Here is a 19655-nt window from a genome sequence, read left to right on the forward strand (position 1 = left end):
TCCCTGCAGATTTAAACTGCAGGTTTTTATGTTAGACATACACAGTGTAATATTGAATTGACCACTAGGGGGAGCAACCCACATGCAGAAAAGAAACACCCACCTACCTGCACACCAAAGAAATAGGAACTTACAAGCAAGGCAGATGAAAATGTGGAAAAGTCCTATATATAACAAAACAGTCAGGAGCACCAGAAAGAAATGAGTAAAGCTTCTTTGCAGGCAGTAAAGCAGCTGAATCCAAAGAAAGCAGGTGTGATACAAAAAAACCCCACCTGTTTTAAAAAAGGTCACTCTTTAAGGCCAGCTAGATTCTGAAACTGGCAACCATCGAAAAGTAACAGATTTGGATTCTGGGCATTTTGGGTGGCAGAAAGAACAGGGAGAGGTTGCATTCTGTGGGCAGAAGTCTTATTCTGTATTAATCCAACACTGAGAAGATTCTTGTTCATTATGACACATCAAAATCATATTAAAAAGAAAGGTTGTCACAATTTCCCAGGGAGGAGAAAAAATAGCTTTACTTGTATATCCTAATACGTTTAAATGTATGCCATTTCAAAATCTGTCTTTAGGTAGCACAAAAGCAGATCTGGTCAAAAAAAAAAATTTCTGTTTGCATCACTTCTATATTCTTCTTAATTCTTCAAAGCTTAAAACAGATTGCCATAAAATGACTATAAAGTAAAATGTTTGACTTTTGATGTTTTCCCCCATGATTTCTATCCAAAGCCTCCAAAAGTCTTCCTGAAATGGTATCATTAAGCCTCAGACAAGCAGCTCTGATTCTACAGCAGCACTCCCTCCCAATTATTATAAAATCTTTTTATTCTTGTTACGTTTTTATTGAACCATAAAATAGCCATTTGATTAGGTTTTCAGAGTTATTGAAGATCCCACATTTCCTTTGAACCGACGGGTGTCTGGAATTTCCTCCCAGGGTACAATTGTTGTCACTAGCAAAACTAAATCCACTGCATCAACATAGCCTGGGAGACAAATGCATTTGGTCTACAGCTGTAGCCGCAGTAGCTGTAATCCGATCTACACTATAATGTTTAAAGAATGAACTCCTGGAAGACAGTTTCTGCTTTACTGAGAGAAGCAATTCCTGCACCTCAATAAGAGGGGACTGTTTTTCTGGCTTGAAGGAGCCAATATTGTAACTGTAGAAGCAGCAACAAAGATTCACAGCTAAGGTGAGGGTGTTTGTTTGTTTTTTACAATTGCCATGGCAAAATCCCATCCAAGACATATTGGTTTGAAAAAAATTAGCTTGGAGAGGATTCAGTTTGACAAATGCCACATAAATATTGGTTAGGTTTACATTATTCAAAGTCTTTCTGCAAGCAGGGCCATTTGATTTCGATTTTTGTGAGTGTTTATTTTATGGTGGAAGTTAAGTGCTATTAATATTAGATATTATCTTTGATTGGGTGATGTCTTCCTGTGTTTCTCTTTTTTGTGTTGTCTGATGTATTATAGTGTTATGGCCTGGTACTTTGTATTCAAGGGTAAACATGGAGTATCCTGAGAACTCTCACTCAGATTGCTGCCATGATGAATGACAGTGGTGATTCTTTTTAATGTTAATTGTATCAGGATCATACTTCATATTGCTTGGTATGATGGGAGGCCAAACTGTACTCTGTTGGGAGATCTGTGATCTCATAGCAAAAGTAGGCATGAGGGAGATATTAATTTTGATCAGTGTCTTTGAACTATAAAACAGAATGTTAATCACCCAAAAGGTGATTAACACATGGAATCCACTGCCACAGGAGGTGGTGACGGCTACAAGCATAGCCAGCTTCAAGAGGGGATTGGATAAACATATGGAGCAGAGGTCCATCAGTGGCTATTAGCCACAGCATATTGTTGGAACTCTCTGTCTGGAGCAAGTGATGCTCTGTATTCTTGGTGCTTGGGAGGGCCAACAGTGTGAGGGCTTCTAGTGTCCTGGCCCCACTGATGAACCTCCTGATGACACCTGGCTTTTTTGGCCACTGTGTGATACAGAGTATTGGGCTGGATGGACCATTGGCCTGATCCAATATGGCTTCTCTTAATGTGTCTTTCCTCCTGCTTGGGCTAGGATCAACTGGAGGGAGGAGATTTCTATCAAGAAAGGGGGAAGGGGCCACGGTTTGGTGGTAGAGCATCTGCTTGGCATGCAGAAGGCCCCAGGTTCAATCTCTGGCATTTTCAGTTTTAAAAAAAACAAGCAGATGGATCCAAGTGGGCAGCTGTGTTGGTCTGAAGCAACAGAACAAAGCTGGAGTTCCATAGCACCTTTTTATTGAGAAAGTGAGTTTTCGTGTGAATGCAGATGATGCAGGACCAAGCAGTTGGTTATATGAAAGACCCTTGCTGCACAAGACCCTGGAGAGATACTGCCAGTCTGAGTAGACAGTACTAACCATGATGCACCAAGGGTCTGCTTCAGTATAAGGGAACTTCATGTGTTTTCATACCCTCAAAAGAAAATAGTTAACCTCCCCCCTTCCTGCCTCAGCACCATAGACCAGATCCAACTTAGCCCTATCTTCCCATAGCTTGTTTTTAATTTTAAAATAAATTTGAGGAAATTTAATCACATACCTCCTGTGTAGTATCTGGAGTGGGACCAGGTATGATTGAGAAGCAGATAATTCAGCTGAACAGGTCTGGCTCTTGGAAAGGAAACTGCCTATGTGCCCTATTTGTGAGGTAAAAGAGAGAGACAGGATCAAGAGAGCAAAAATCCAAGCCACCATAATTGATTTCAGAGCTGGTCCTGAGTGATTCCCATCACCAGGATTGGTGAAAATTAGGGAAAGATTGGAGGGAAGGGAGACACTTGCTTACTTCGCCATTCCTTATTGCACTCAGCAGTCCCACACTGGAATGTCTGCATCAGAGGCTACAATTTCTAGGCAGGCTGAACTGATGAGAGGATGGACCATACCAGCAATAATAGGGGCTTCTTCTCTCACTAGCACACTTGGGTCACATTCCTTCTAAACTGGCTCCTAGGAAAATCTCTCTAGCTCTTGGAGCATCTTCCCTATGAGGAGGAGGAAGAGAAGAAGAAGAAGAAGACTATAGATTTATACCTCGCCTTCTCTCTGAATCAGAGCGGCTCACAATTTCCTATACCTTCCTCCCCCACAACAGACACCCTGTGAGGTAGATGAGGCTGAGAGGGCTCTCCCAGAAGCTGCCCTTTCAAGGACAACTCCTGCATGAGTTATGGCTGACCCAAGGCCATTCCAGCAGCTGCAAGTGGAGGAGTGGGGAATCAAAACCCGGTTCTCCCAGATAAGAGTCTGCACACTTAACCACTACACCAAACTGTCTCTCAGTTTGGTGTAGTGGTTAAGGAAAAGCTGAAGAGTCCGAGATGTTTCAGATTAGAGAAGAGACGACTGAGGGGTGACATGACAGAGGTTTGTGAAATTATGCATTAGGATGGAGAGAGATGACAAAGAGAACTTTTTCTCCCTCTCCCAAAATAACAGAACCCAAGGGCATCCAGTGAAGCTGATAGACAGTAGATTCAGGACAGTCAAAAATGGAAATACTTCTTTGCAGAGAAAATATGAAATTTGCTGCCATAGGGTATAGTAGTGGCCACAGGCATAAACAGCTTTAAAAGGGGATTAGATGGATTCATGGAGAACAGATCTGTCAGTAGCTACCAGCTCTGGTGACTAAAAGGAACCTCCATGTTCAGAAGCATTAGCCTCTGAATCTCAGAGCCAGGAGGGAACGTCAGGGGGAGGCCTCAGTCTCTATGCCCTATTGTTGGCCCTCCAGAGGAACTGGTTGGCCACTGTGTGAGACAGGATGCTGAACTAGAGGGACCCTCACTGGTCTGATCCAGCAGGGCTCTTCTGATGTTCTTATGAGGGGAAGGCCTTGGGCTCTCTGCCCTGTTGTTGGCCCTCCGGAGGGATCGGTTGGCCATTGTGTGAGACAGGATGCTGGACTAGAAGAACCACTGGTCAGATCCAGCAGGGCTCTTTTTATGTTTTCTTAAATGTTGACAAGACTGGATTTTTTTTTATATGGGATTCTGCAGAAGAGAATGTTTTGCTATATCTAGCTGCATTGTCACGGATACATCACTTGTATAATAATAATAAAAATTGATCTGGCAATGATCTGCAGACTCCAACAGATGACATTGAGGTGATAAACACAGAAAGAGTGGAAGTCTCCCCTGAAGCTTCCACAAGAGATGAAACCAGAAGCCTGGAAGCTACAGAAACAAGATCCAAAGGAGAGGAAAAGCCTTCCAAGACAAACCTGAGGAAATTCTTCAAGTTGGTAAGCAAGATTTAAAAAAAAAGAAGTATGTGGAAGAAATATAAAATGTGTTCCAGGATGCCATGAACAATCATGCCAGGATGCCATGAACAACATCAAATAGGTGGCTTTGCAAATGGTCTGTTGTTATAACTCAAAGTAAGATTTTTAGCATCTTGAAAGCCAACAAATTTATTGTGGCACAAGCTATCGAGAGTCAGAGCTCACACCACCAGATGCACAAATTGTTATTTTCAGTTGGTAGAGAGATTTATTCCTAAAGCTATAAGCATCAGAAGGAAGGGCAGGGTGGAGAAAATATTACAAAGAAAAGTCAGAAGGCCTGGCTATTGTTACAGACTTATCCCTAATAGCTCTTTCATAAACTAATGGCCAATCTCACAAATTGTTATTTCCAGCGATGGGTGCACTTTAAGAACATCCCCTGTTTGATAGTCATATGATGGGCTTTATCATGGGAAATGGAGGTTAGAAGGCATCTGGACCTAGACGTCCCCCTGATCTTGTCAGATCTCAGAACCTAAGCAGGGTCAAGCACTAGTGAGCACTTGGATGGGAAACCATCAAGGAAGTCCAGGGTCACTACGCAGACCAGGCTATGGCAAACCTCCTCTGTATATAATATATGAAGGAGCCTGATATTGAATCAAACCAGTAATCCATGTAGACCAGTCCTATCTACTTTGGCTTGCAGTAGTTTTCTTAGGACTGTGGCAAAGGTCCATGCACTGGGAGAATCCTCCCAATGAGCTCTATCTGGACTTGTTTAAAGGATCTGTCCATTCCCAGAGCTGCAGGTGGCATGCCTGCGGAAAAAGTGAGAAATCCCCAACCAAATCAACATAGGCCAAGCCCTGGAATCCCATGGGGTTGGATTAGACAACCCTGGAGGTCCCTTCCAACTCTATGACTCTATGAATCTCCCCACTGTGGGAAGAGGAAGGGCTATGAAGTCCCTTCACAGGTTCCAAGGCAGTGTTAGAGACACAGAGGCCTGCTTAGAGACATCCATTTGAACTGATTGCCACTGAAGCACTCTAGAAATGGCTTTCATCCTTTGTTATTTTAGTCAGTCAGAGGTGACGCAGGGGCAACACCTTCAGAAGAGGTAAATGGCCCAGCGCCTGACCAGCAAGTAAGTGTCTGGATCCAGTCTTGTCTTGGTGATGGGTTCAGCTGTCCTCAACTTTCAGAGCTTTATTCAGGGCCAGTTCTCCAGCGAAACGACCGAGCAACTGCTGGGGCTGACACAGAAAGGAGGAAACTAATGCCCTTCTAGGACTCGGCTCACTCCAAGGTATCAGTGGCACAGGAGGGGTGTGGTATCACTTCCTGGGACTGTGCCCCTACCAGCTGGGTCCAAAACAGTGGACTGTGCAGTACTGTACGACCCCAGCAGCGGCAAGTCCAACTGATGCTGGATTTGTGGTGACCTGATTCCTAGAACTGGCCCTGCTTTTGCTTTGTTCTCGTATAATAAGACTGTCAACCATTTCATAAAATACTCTGTTGTATTTCATTCATTCTTTGTTTCCTAATGATGTTTGGATTCACTGTGGCACTGTTGGATTCTTTGTTTTTTTTTAAATCTTCTTTGAAAGCAAATCTATAAAATTAGTAAATTAAGAATTATTCCACTACAGTCTTCATACACTGAACCGATTGGTCTGAACTCTGATCTCTCGAGTATAAAATGAGAACCCTATAAGTAGTAGATTTATCATTATTATTACATCATTGTCTCATTTTGTGTGATGTAAAAACGAAAATACAGCCAAAAGTTCCTCAGGCTAAGCCTTCTAAATTGCTTGGACAAGCACCTTAAAGATCAGCAAGACATCCAGGCTCTAAGCCAGGGGTGGCCAAACTACAGCTTGGAGCCACATGTGGCTCTTTCACACGTATTGTGTGACTCTCGAAGCCACCCTCTCGCCTGTTGGCCAGCTTGGAGAAGGCATTTGTCTCTTCAGATCACTTCTCCAAGCCAAGCCAGCAGATTGGAGAATGTATTTAAAGTTAAAGTTGCTTCCTATTCTCCTCTCCCTCCCCCATCTATTTGCCTGCATTCCTTCCTTCCTTCCTTCCTTCCTTCCTTCCTTCCTTCCTTCCTTCCTTCCTTCCTTCCTTCCTTCCTTCCTTCCTTCCTTCCTTCCTTCCTTCCTTCCTTCCTTCCTTCCATTTTACAGCTCTCAAACGTCTGATGTTTATTCTGTGTGGCTCTTACACTAAGCAATTTTGGTCACCCCTGCTCTAACCTGTCAAGCGTCAAAGTTCCCTTTATCAGATAGTGCAAGGAAGCTTTGACTCCCAAAAGTTTATACTTTGGATATCTTGTTGGTCTTTAAGGTGCTGGGCTTGAGTCTTGCTCTTCTACTGGACTCAAATTTTGCTCTTCTGTTGCAGCCCAACTTGGCCACCCACCTGAAATTAAGTTGCCTGGATAAGAGGTCACCTGCCTATGGGTTGATTTCCATGAGACAGAATTCACAGCATGGGATCTACAGACCTTACCTGTGAACTCTTCCATAGTCAAATATCATTTGTGTCTCCTTACCATTCCGGGCTGATGTAGTGCAGAAGAACAGCTAGATTGGAGTCCAGTAGCAACTTAGAAACGGAAAAGATTTTAGGGGTTTGACCTTTCAAGAGTCAAACTCCCCTTCGTAGTGCACAAGGAGTTTCAACCCCTTTCCCATGGCCAAAGACCACGTGGCAAGCATGCCTGCCTCTCCTGGTTTTCTTCAAAGGAGGAGCCAAGTACAAGTGTAATAAAGAAATATAAACCCATTCTAAGTATTCATTGTATAAAGGGAGCATGCAGAGTGGTAAAGCTGGAGTACTGCAGCCCAAGCTCTCTGCTCACGACCTGTGTTCAATCCCAGCGAAAGCTGGGTTCAGGTAGCTGGCTCAAGGTTGACTCAGCCTTCCATCCTTCTGGGGTCAGTAAAATGAGTACCAGCTTGCTGGGAGGAAAGTGTAGATTACTGGTGAAGAAAAATGGCAGACCACCCCTTAAAAAGTCTGCTGTGAAAACATCGTGATGCAACATCACCCCAGAGTTGGAAACGACTGGTGCTTGCACAGGGGACTACCTTTACCTTTATTTAACTTTTAGCATCAAGTTTTGCAAAGATGGCACTGATGAGCTGTTTGTTTAACCGACAGGGCCCTTTGCCGCAGCTCTGAACTGTCAGGAGGCCCTAACGGGACCCTCAGCATTAGCACGGCCCATTTCCGACTTCGCGACTTGCAAGGCTTCCCAGTTGCTAAGGGAAACCGCCCCAAATCACCCGCTGTTTAACCTTACAGTGACAACAGGGCAGGCAAGTGAAGGAGGGGAAGAGGTCACTGAACAGCAATTGAATCTGTTTAGTGTTCCATTCTGGAGCATCCCATTTGGTGGAGCCAACCCTCCCCCCCCCCCCCACTTTGCTGAATCTTTGCTAAAATGTCATCCATCAGAGATTTCAGGAATTGACTGATTCCGCTCCAAAGTCAGTGAGAATCCTTCCTTCAGCCTCTGGGGCTGACGTGAGAAGAAATCCTTAGGAAAAACATGTCAACCTGTTAATCTGGTTTTCCTCGCTCGGAAAGGCCTAACTGCTTATGAGCTGAGACAGGCTGTCAGGTCTAGATTTGCCATAACAATAAGAAGGATGAATGTATGGTTCATTATTTATTGCTTTCATTTTGTATTTCCCAATCTTGCTTCCATCAATATTAGAAGTGTCAGTTTCGGGCTTTAAAACATTAACATGGAGACGTTTCGCAGACTAACTACCTGAGATTCTGGAGAAAGTCTGCTGGTATTCTGGCTGATCTAGGGGCAAAATGACAACCTGAACATACTTCATATGGCTCCGGTAGAAGCTTTTTTTGACATCGCCATTAGCTCCAGCTGAAACATAAAATAAGAGACATGCTGAAATTAACTATAGTCAGGGGTGGAATTCTAGCAGGAGTTCCTTTGCATATTAGGCCACACACTCCTGATATAGCCAATCCTCCAAGAGCTTACAAAAAAGAGCCTTTAAACTCTTGGAGGATTGGCTACATCAGGGGGTGTGGCCTAATATGCAAAAGAGCTCCTGCTAGAATTCCACCCCGGACTATAATTAATGTCAGTGTGAGGCATGAAAGGGGGAAGGGGGAAGGAGACTTTGCACACAAGAGAAGAGGGGCTCAGAAAAGGGAACTGACATCTCCAAGGCCCATTCTGAACCTCCTAACCAACATTTGAACTTTAACCAAAATGTAGTCCAAAATAAGTGTACATTCTGTAGATTCAGGTGGCCAGCCGTGTTGGTCTGAAGCAGTAGAATAAAGTTAAAGTCCAGTAGACCCCTTAAGACCAACAAAATTTTATTCAAGGTATGAGCTTTTGTGTGTAGAGGCATCTGTATATATATGAACTGGTAACTTCCATTTCAATGTATCTGAGGAAGGCTCCAATCACACACACTAAATAATGCACTTTCAATCCACTTCCAGTGCACTTTCCAACTGGATTTTATTGTGTAAACTGGCAAAATCCAGTTAGAAAGTGCACCGGAATTGGATTGAAAGTGCATTATTTAGTGTGTGTGATCGCAGCCAAAGTGTTACAATCTGGGCTTTTTTGTAGTAAAAGCCCAGCAGGAACTCATTTGCATATTAAGCCACACACCCCTGACAGCACCATTGTTCTACACAGAACCTTTTTGTAGAAAAAGCCCAGCAGGGATCATTTGCATTTTAGGCCTCACCCCCTGATGCCAACCCAGCCGGAACTGCGTTCCTGCTCAAAAAAAGCCCTGATTACAACTCATACATTGAATAAAACTTTGTTGGTCTTAAAGGGGCCACTGGACTAATTTTGTTCTAGAATTGTTTTCTGTCAGTGTAGACCCAACCTGTGGATTTAAGTATCCGCAGATGGCTCCACACTTGACTATTAGACATAAGGTATTATATGATGATAATAAAATGGGATGTTTGCCGTTTTCCCATACATGTCTAATTTCTATATATATTGAGAGTCATGCTAGCTGAGAGCCTCTTCTGTAGAGTCTGTGGCTTGGACTCAGAGCAATGTTTCTGTGGATGGAAGGATCCACAACAACTTTGTTTCTCAATGCCTGACTTGGGTATGACATCCCGGACTGATGGATATAGAGTGGAATGCGGGAAGGGATATATAATTAGAGAGCCAAAGCAATTCACACTGCTGTCTTGGAATGCAGAAATACTAACAGTGCCACTTGTTTTCTCATTCTTTCGAAAACTGTATCATTGTAAAATCTGGTGAACCTTAAGTTTTGTCTGTGTCCTGCTCTTTTTTCCCTTCCTTTCTTTGGTATAATAAATTGCTTGGTAATAGTGGTTGCTTTGCAAAAAAAAAAAAAAAATCGTATTTTCTCCATTTGCAATTCTATGCAGAATTTTCTGTGGCATTGGATTTCCTTGATCAGATCATGGCTTGTCAATCTTCTGGTGGAGTATTTTAATTTTACCCAGGGGGAATCTGTTCAGATCACTTTTCCTTTCTGTAACTTGGGGTTGTGTATCCACTGTCCTTCAAATCTCTTTCTCCCTGTCCCTCCCACCGCCTCTCTGTTTTGGTTTCTTGTTTTGTGGCTTGGGATGAGAACACTGTTCTATATACTGTGTTGGTGATGGTGTTGCATGCCTGTGAAAACTTTCTTGCTAGCATCCTACGAACAAGCTCTGTGTGCGTTAGATAGTCTCTGCCTCATAGCACACTATCTCTTATGCTGTCACTTCTGTTTGTGCAAGGCCAGCAGAAAACAATTGACCTTCCTCAGATGGAAATGCTAGCGCAAGAGGAAGCATGCTCTGCAGCAGAGATCATCTAGCATACGCTGAACTTGTTCGTAGGATCCAAGCCTCTTTCTTGATGGGTGTGTCCAGATGGCAACTTCTTGGGCTCCAGGCTCGCCCAGGGCAACATACACTGAGGAATGTGGGAAGTTGTCTCCGGGTATCTTTTCCCCAAGGAAGACTGGCGCTTGGAGTCAGTATAGATCAGTTTGTACCCAGTGCTTGTCCCCTGCTAGTCCCTTTCCACTACACTGACTGATGGGTGATTGGCATTGGTGTGGGCATCCTGTACAGCTGTAAAATGGAACCTGGCATAATGTAACGCTCAACTGTGAGCAATTCAGATTTCATCTCAGCCTTTTTCGCCTTAAACGAAACCCTGTCTCAGTGTCCCATCTGTAATATGTAATCGCTTTGTTGTGGGTGTAATAAGGCTGATGGTTGAGAGAATGCATTTGGACACTCTAAAGCATTATATCTCTGAACACGAGAAGCTGCCTAAATGCTGAGTTAGACCCTTGGTCTATCAGAATCCGTATTGCCTGCTCTGACTGGCAGTGGTTCTCCAGGGTCTCACACTGAGGTCTTTCATATCATCTTTCCCTGACCCGCTTAACTGGCGATGGTAGGGATTGAATCTGGAACCTTCTGCATGCCAAGCAGAGGCTCTGCCACTGAGCTCCACCCTAGGAACAACAGCTGTAATGGTTGCTATTTGTCATCATCCAGACTATAAGGAAACGTTAAAATAGCACAGTCAGCTGCCCAAGTAAGAGCCTTCTGGACATGCCCTCTGTCAGCTGTCTTTCCCCCTCTTTTTTCATTGTGCAGGTAAAAATAAGAGAAATAAAGAAATGTGCATAAAGAAATGCTCTGCAAACGGTGCAGTTTGCATTCACATAAGCAACCCCGCCGTTGTGTGAGGGGCTGCTCATGTGAGCAAGGGTAGTAGATTGGATTCCTTTTTCATATATAGTGCATCTTGATCCTCTCTATGTTGACTTGGAAGTCAGTCCCAGAGAATTCAGTGGGGCTCACTTCCACGTTAAACACATTCAGGACCAACACTTCAGACATACTGGATAAAGTGGTTTCCACAGGGCCATGCCCCCCAAGAGACTGCTTGGGGTGGCACAATAAGGGTGGGGGCACACCAATGCAGTGTAGAGGGATCGGGTAGCTGAATCTTGCTTGGGGACAACAAAATATTTTGGGACCAGCCCTGGGTTTCCACCCCGTTGATGCCAAGAGGACAAACTTTAATTTACTTAACTGGGGATCCTCCTGCCAAATCAAATGCATTTCTTACTCTAAAAGGAAAATAACTACTGTTTGAAACTGCTTTAGACACTGGACTTCCCAGACAGGCCCTTTGCCCAGGCTGAGAGCAGAGAAGCTGCAGGTGCACGGAGTAAAGAGAGCTCTACGGAGACACTGAACAAGGCGAAAGGAAGCAAACAGGACGTCAGAGAGCAGCAAGAACCCCGGGAGCAAGAAAGAGCCGAGACGGACTCCCTTCAGAACGGAGGGGACACCGCAAAGGAGAACACTCCCAAGAGGATAGAGAAGCGACAGTCATTCGGAGGGTTTTTTAAGGGCCTTGTACGTTACCTTTCATCTTTCTTTAGTGATCTGCTTGTAGCCGCAGAGCTGGGGACTTTCTTGTGTGTGCAAGGTAGGGCATTGGGATCCACTCCCTTTGCTGGTGTGGCAGCAGAAGTGTTATATGTCTATTGCAGCATTTTCTATTGGTCAGGTCAAGTACAACAAAATACTTCTGTTGCTGTCAAAAATATGCACCTGCAAGGTTTGCCCTCCTGCAGGATTTTCTCTTTGGTTGCACTCGCCGTAAGAATTACCTACCTGCCAGGTTGATATACAGGTATGGGTATGAATATCTGCTGGGTTTTTTTCCCCTTCTGAAAATATCAGTTGGAATTTGAATGCATCGCACTGGTGATCAAGAACAGGCTCGTGGCCACTGGTAGCAACTTTCTGTGTTTTGCAGGATATCTGTATAAAGTTAAGATGGGGTCAGATAGATCTCTTTTATGAATTACTCAGTGGAACTCACAGAACTGTATTAGTTGCAGTCATTTTCTCCCGAAATCTGAAGGTGAGATGCTTTTGTATATGGACAGGAAGTTTCAACTGATTGTCACTTTTGTAGTAAAATGTACGAGTCTCTTGTCGAGTGGGAAGTTCTGCATGCAGGCAATAGCTGGTATAGATCCCTTTTAAAAATAAACCAAACTAGAAAACCTGTTCCTTTCCCAATCAATAATTCAGAAAAAAAAATTCTAAAGGAACATAGGCCATTCCATACACATGCTCTTTTCTCACTTGACAAAAAGCTCAAGGCATTCAGCACTAATGTTCCCTCTAAGCTGCAGAGTCTTGTGAGCAAAAATTTTACTTTGTGAGCTATTGGTATTAAAGTTGTGAGCTGCTGCATAAATTATTGTGCTCTGGGGCCATTTTTCCTGAGCTAAGACAAAAATGTGTGAGCTGGAGCCAAAAAATCTGTGAGCTAGCTCACACTAACTCAGTTTAGAGGGAACACTGTTCAGCACTATAATTCACTCTTCAGAAGAGTTGTGGTTTTTAAGACTCGGAAGCTATGATCCAAAAAAAGATACAGTGGGATAGATGTGTGAGGCTATTTAGCCCTTCTTGAGGTTTACTTGCTCGCTTCCCTACCCTTTGCTGCTTCCTTACTTGCAAATGAGAAGAAACATTGGCCATAACAGTGTTTCCTTAAAAAGTAAGAATTGGTGCAGAACCACTCCAGCCATCTGAGGTCTTGAATGTTAGGACTTAAGAAAAAAGCCAGTGTCATCCTTCTGTGTAGAAATACAGTAAAGTTACATGGGGATCTACATGTATGGAGTGCGAATCCTTTCTAAATAGAGGCTCAAATGCTAGAAGTTCAGCTCAGCACTACCAATGAAGACTAGGGGAAAGGACTTTGCAAAGACCGCTGGGTTTCACTTCCTCTTGTGCAAATTTGTACCTCTGTAATTACCTGCTTCTTTCACAAACTCAACCCTTCAAAGAACAGCAGCCAGAAATTACCACCTCTCGAGTGCAGTGGCTGTGATTATTACATGTTAACTTGTGTGTGCCAAGCAACATTCATTGCTGGATAAGGACTATCATAGGATGCAGAGGTGATGCTAATTCAAAGTTGCCTCAATAAACAAAACAAATTCTATTTACAATCCCGCCTTAATGGCTTGGATCCTATGCCATCACTCCTCATGTGCTTCTTTCTAGCCGCTGCAGACAGTTCTCTCTGCTGAGACACCTGTTTCCTGTGTCACCAGCACTTCCACTTGTGCAAGGACAATGTATGTCAAGGAGCCCTTATGTATATGGAAGAGCTGGTGACCAAGCAAGCAAGCATCACAGGGAAGGAAAGCTTCCACAGTGGCCAGAGCGAAGGCCCAGGGGAATGCTGTCACAGAATCCAAGCCTTTGTCTCTTGAGTCCCAGCCTCTTTTAACTGGAGATGTAGAGGACTGAACCTGGGACCTTTTGCATGCCAAACAGATGCTCTGCCACTGAGCCACAGCCCCTTCCCCAATGTTATTTGACTGTGATTTCCTGGCTTGCAAAACGATGTGCATGCGATGGGTGTGATGAACAAACCAGAGAAGGGACAGATCCATTACATTTTTGTTTGGAATACACATGGTATTCCCTCTCTATATGACTGGCCACCCAATGTCTGTTATGAAAGAGCTGCATCTCTCCAACTGCAGCTGTGCTCCTGAGTACAAGCTTGACTTTCTCCCAGGTGTAAATTAATGGACTATTCACTCTTACTGGAGAAAGTTAAGGGGTCTGCTTATGGAAGAGAAATCTCTTTACTGTAGGGTTGCAAAGTCCTCTTCATCCTGGAGTGGGGGACATTCGTGTACCTATTGTACCATAGAGTTTTCTCTCCCAACTGGCTAGAGCATCCAGGAAAAATCATGGAATTTTCCTGGAAATGCCTAGAGCGGCTGCTATTTGCTGTCATCGGAGCAATGACATCACTTCTGGGTGACATCATCATGCTGCCGACATAGGGGAAGGTTCTCGGGAACCTCTCAGGTGGGGGAACCCCTGCCCAGACCAGGGGCTTCGCAGGCCATAGTGATCCCATTCCTTGAGAATCCTTCATTCCTAGCCAGTGTGACTCTAAGAGCAGTGATCTCTAATCTGGAGAACCAGGTTTGATTCTCTACTCCTCCACATGAAGTGACCTTGGCCCTTGGGCTGCTGACCTTGGGCCTGTCATGGATTTCTTGGAATTCTCTCAGCCCCATCTTCCTCACTTAGGTGTCTATTGTGGAGAGAGGAAAGGAAGGAAGCTCCTTAAGGTAGAGAAAAGCAGGGTATAAAAACCAACTCTTGGCATCAACCCATCTGGGGTTCTGTTTCTAGATCACTTGAAAGACTGATGAAGAGAGATCAACTGTCTGGCTAACTTCTGGTGTGAGCAGTCTGGATATGTAAACAAAAAAGCGTGCAAGGGTTTATTTTATTTTGATGTCTGTATTACATGGAACGTTCAGGCCTGCTGGATCTGAAGATTTGCATTACTTCAAAGCAGTTTATTGGAATAGTTCAAGATACCACTCTAGCTACTTCTTCTTCTTTAGCTATAACTTTAGCTATTGCCTTTTGGAAGCATACATTTTTGTAATGAGCAACCAAAGTCTTGAAATATCTAGTAGCTGAAAAATCCTGTTACCTTCTTTACAATGGCCAGGTTTCATGACAGAAAAAGGAAATACTTCTTTACATGATGAGTGATTAAAATGTGGATGTAGTGATGGCAACACTTTAAAAGGGGATTAGACAGATTCATGGAGGATAGGTCTGTCAGTGGCTACTAGCCACTGTGACTAAAGGAAACCTCCCTGTTCAGACTAAAGCAGTGAACCTCTGAATCCCAGAGCCAGGAAAGCAACATCAGGGAAAGGCCTCAGCCTCTATGCCCTGTTGTTGGACCTCCAGAGTAACTGGTTGTCCAGTGTGTCAAGCAGGATGCTGGACTAGATGAACCACGGGTCTGATCCAGCAGCAGCAGAAGAAGAAGACTGCAGATTTATACCCTGCCTTTCTCTCTGAACCAGAGACTCAGAGTGGCTTACAATCGCCTATATCTTCTCCCCCCACAACAAACACCCTGTGAAGTGGGTGGGGCTGAGAGGGCTCTCACAGCAGCTGCCCTTTCAAGGACAACTCCTGCAATAGCTATGGCTAACCCAAGGCCATTCCAGCAGGTGGATGTGGAGGAGAAGGGCTCTTCTTATGTTCTCACGTTCATCAGTGAGACAATGGGTGGGCACCAAGCTACGGTTTGGTGCCACCTGCAGGCACCTGAAACAACCCTTTGGCTCATCTCCTCTCTCCTCCTCTCCTTGACTCCCTCTCTCCCTTCCTGGTTTGAAACTTTACATCTGAGCCAGAAAACTAAGGCTGGGCTCACTGTCTCAAGCCCAACTGCAAAACACAATCAAACTGCAATTTGCACTTCTGCTTTGCAGGGCAAGCACCAACTTTGGGGTTTTTTTGTTTGTTTTGTTTTTGCTGATCAGGAGGTCACAAGCAGCTGTGGTTTGTGGTAAACCGGAAGGGCTGAAAAAAGGGGATCACTATAGTCCTCTGCAGACATCCCATCCATGTGGTCACTCTCTGCAAGGAGGGAGACCAGGCCTGAGCATGTCACCTCCATGAAATTGCTGACTGGTCTGCATGAGGAAGATGCATGGAGGAAATACCAATATTCAGGGCTTTTTTGTAGTAGGAACTCCTTTGCATATTAGACCACACACCCCTAATGTAGCCAATCCTCCAAGAACTTACAGGGCTCTTTATACAGGGCTGACTGTAAGCTCCAGGGGGAGTGGCTATATCAGGGGTGTGGCCTAATATGCAAAGGAGTTCCTGCTACAAAAAGGCCTGCCTATATGCACACCCAGCAATATTCATGGGAAGGGCATAATGTGCTGACACTTCCTCCATGCTTTTGCCCAGTGCAGACCAGACTGCATGGAGACAGGGGGCGTGGCTAACATGCTCCACCCCTCTCTCCTTCCCCACATGGTTAAGTGCCTATGCAGATGGGACATATTTCTAGGCTAGTGTATATGGGACCAAAGGGGTTGCAACTCTACATATTATTCCAGTCTTATTCGCGTCACTCCAACCATGTATTGGCAATATGTTTTTACTGAGTCACTGTATAAACTGGGTAGTAAAACATGATACACCACAGTGACACATCCTGTTAATTAACACATATAGCACATTGGAGCAGAGCGTATTTGGTGTAAGTAGAGTTCCTACCTGCAAGTTCATCTTGGATACACTGTGAACAGCAGCTGCCGGTTCCTCCCTCCCCGCCCCATCCTCAACTCAGACTATCAATGATTTAAATATATTCCTCAGTTTCTCAAAGACAGCTGCAGTTTTCAGTTTGCCAAAAGATAATGGTTTCTTTTTAGCAGAAAGAGTTGTAAGTGGTATGATAAAGCAGTCGTTGATGTGCTTCAAAAATCCATAAAACCTATTTTAATCAGAGAAGATAAAGAAATAATAGAAATGTATGCATACCATTGGCAACAATAGCTGCACCAGACCGTTTTCAGCTCTCTAGAAAAGTATTGTCTGATCCTAGCCTATATCAACTCTTCTTCAAACAGTGGCAATTTTTTTAAAAAAATCCATTTGGTCACTGGTGGGATTTAGAATGAGTTCTCTAGACTTATGAAATTCATGTAGAAGGCTCCCTCCTGCAAACAGGATATCTGGAAGGAAGTCTTTATAGCCTGTGGGCGATATGAAGCAATTGTAGTTCTAGGAACAGAGTATTAAAATGACCATGTTAGCCCAACCCCATTAAAATCCACTGCATATGTCTCATATGACATACAGGAGCTAGTGTGTAGTACAATTTAAACCCAACAAACAAACCAGTCCCACATAAATACTTTGCCTCATTCATACCTGCCAGCACTTCAAACACAAGAACTTTCAGACCTAATCTTTGAACTCCCAAAGCTCCACCCCAAACTCTGTCTAAAGCTCTGAAATTTGACACAACATCTGGTGCTCGATTATCACTTTCCATGTTTTGAATGGCACTGAAGAACGTATCTGTTGATATTTTAGATTGTGAGCCACTAGGCAAGGTCTTCTGCTTCTAATTGTAAATCACTGAGTAGCGGGCATTGTTGAAATGAAACAGAATAAGTATGGGTTGTCCTTCAGGTGGGGCCTAGAGACCTCCTGAGATTCCAGGCACTCTCCAGGCAACAGAAATCAGTTCCCCTGGGGGAAAAATGGCTGATTTGGAGGGTGGACTCTATGGCATTATATCCTGCTAAGGTATGGCATTATAGAAGAAGATATTGGATTTATATCCCGCCCTCCACTCCGAAGAGTCTCAGAGTGGCTCATAATCTCCTTTACCTTCCTCCCCCACAACAGACACCCTGTGAGGTGGGCGGGACTGGAGAGGGCTTTCACAGCAGCTGCCCTTTCAAGGACAACCTCTGCCAGAGCTATGGCTGACCCAAGGCCGTGCTAGCAGGTGCAAGTGGAGGAGTGGGGAATCAAACCTGGTTCTCCCAGATAAGAGTCCGCACACTTAACCACTACACCAAACTGGTTCTCCATACACCATATGGCATACCTGACCTCCCCAAGCCCCACCCTTCCTGGGCTGTACCTCCAAAATCTCCAGGAATTTCCTAACCCAGAGCTGGCAACCCTGGTTGGATCTTACCAGTCTGATCCAACTCTGCGAGTTCAGTTCAAAAAGAATAAAAGTTAGCAATTCACAAGCAAACAAAGTGTTCTATGGTTAAGAGATGTATTATGTCAGTCAGGAACTTTTGCATGCTGATCCTGAGCTACAAATTTCTAGGCCTTACATCTGGCAAAGCCAGCGGTCATTTTGTAGAAAAATAGGTGGTGGAACTCATCCAGGGATTGTTATGCAGCTGCACATATTATTCAGTGGACAAGGAGGTGGAACTCTCAGAAAGGTTCAGGAGCTGCACTCCTGTGAGCTCCCACAGAATCTGAGGCCTGGGCAAAACTATGCCTAAAGGTTTATGAACAATGCCTGGTGAAATAACAGATGCCTAAGAGGAAACTAAATGAGATTCTAGAGGACCAAAGTGACAGAGCTTCCGAGTTTGTGAATCTAGGGTTGCCAATCCCCAGCTGAGGGCAGGAGATACCCCAGTTTGGAGGCCCTCCCCCCACTTCAGGGTCATCAGAAAGCGGGGGTGGTGGTGGAAGGAAATGTCTGCTGGGCACTCCATTATTCCCTATGAAGACCAGTTTCCATAGGGTATAATGGAGAATTGATTTGCAGGTATCTGTGGGTCTGAGGGGACTGTTTTTTGAGGTAGAGACACCAAATTTGCAACATAACATCCAGTGCTTCTCCCCAAAAGACCCTCCAGATTTCAAAAAGATTGGACCAGGGGGTCCAATAATATGAGCCCCAAAAGAAGGTGCCCCTATCCATCATTATTTCCAACGGAGGGAAGGCATTTAAAAGGTGTGCAGTCCCTTTAAATGTGATGTCCAGAACTCCCTTTGGAGTTCAATGATGCTTGTCATAACCTTGCTCCTGGCTCCACCCCCAGTGTATCCTGGCTCCACCCCCAAAGTCCCCAGATATTCCTTGAATTGGACTTGGCAGCCCTATGTATATCTCTATTCCAACCTCTACCCTCCATAGTTAGTAAAAGAAGATTAAATTTAGCAAAATTAAGACAGATTGCATGACATTGTAGAACACATCTTTTCTTGAAGCAGACTTTGACATACCATGCTATAAATTTTTAAATGCAAAACAGAGCTCAGACTTCAGCCTACTTCATCATATGTGCAAATGGGCCTACAGGGTTTTTTTTTTAATGGCTATGCAAGACTCCAGAATAATCATACTTAATCTCTCAATCTCTCTTTCTCTCTCTCCTTCAACAGAGCCCCAAGCGGATGTCTGACGCAGAAGTCCAAACAGATCCAGTGTCTTTTGTGTCTGCTGCTCCTGTGAAACCCAAGTAATAATGAATCCTCTACAGCTACTGAAGAATTACTGGATCCTGATCATTTCTTAACCTTGCAGAGAAAAGAAATGACTTCCTGGTTTGGTTCCTCTCTCCCTTCCACTCCGCTTTCAGATGCCTGCTGCCAAACAAATGCTAGGCCTAAAGCAGAAAACAGGCGTACATTTTGAAACCATCCTTTACAGAATGTTTTCTTTAAAAGACTAGTAAATAACGAAAAGGTCTCTTAGAAACAATGAGTGTTCTGCAAGAGTGAATGAATGATGGAAGGGTTGGATTAATGAAAAAGGGAAGGCTTCCAGAGTCATCCCTTGACCGTATAAAACCTGGGACCTTTTTAAATTTAAAAAAAAATCACAATTTTAAGGTACGGGTTTATATTCCCACATTTGGTTTGAACCCAGGACCGGATCTACATGGGTTTTTTTGGGGGGGGGGGAA

At 44.1% G+C, this 19655-nt stretch overlaps 1 protein-coding gene across 1 annotated transcript in view; it reads left to right on the forward strand.

The window, feature by feature from the left end:
* The window catches only part of BCAS1 (brain enriched myelin associated protein 1), an 87995-nt gene extending 68545 nt beyond the window's left edge, over positions 1–19450 (forward strand). Inside the window, exons 10-13 of the mRNA XM_060230774.1 lie at positions 4153–4311; positions 5381–5446; positions 11479–11733; positions 19132–19450. Of these exons, the coding sequence (XP_060086757.1) occupies positions 4153–4311; positions 5381–5446; positions 11479–11733; positions 19132–19212 (561 nt within the window). The 3' untranslated portion in view covers positions 19213–19450. The remainder of the gene's footprint in view (positions 1–4152; positions 4312–5380; positions 5447–11478; positions 11734–19131) is intronic.
* The last annotated feature ends 205 nt before the right edge of the window (positions 19451–19655 follow it).

Source organism: Heteronotia binoei, chromosome 2, assembly GCF_032191835.1.
Source record: "Heteronotia binoei isolate CCM8104 ecotype False Entrance Well chromosome 2, APGP_CSIRO_Hbin_v1, whole genome shotgun sequence".
Classification (NCBI taxonomy): domain Eukaryota; kingdom Metazoa; phylum Chordata; class Lepidosauria; order Squamata; family Gekkonidae; genus Heteronotia; species Heteronotia binoei.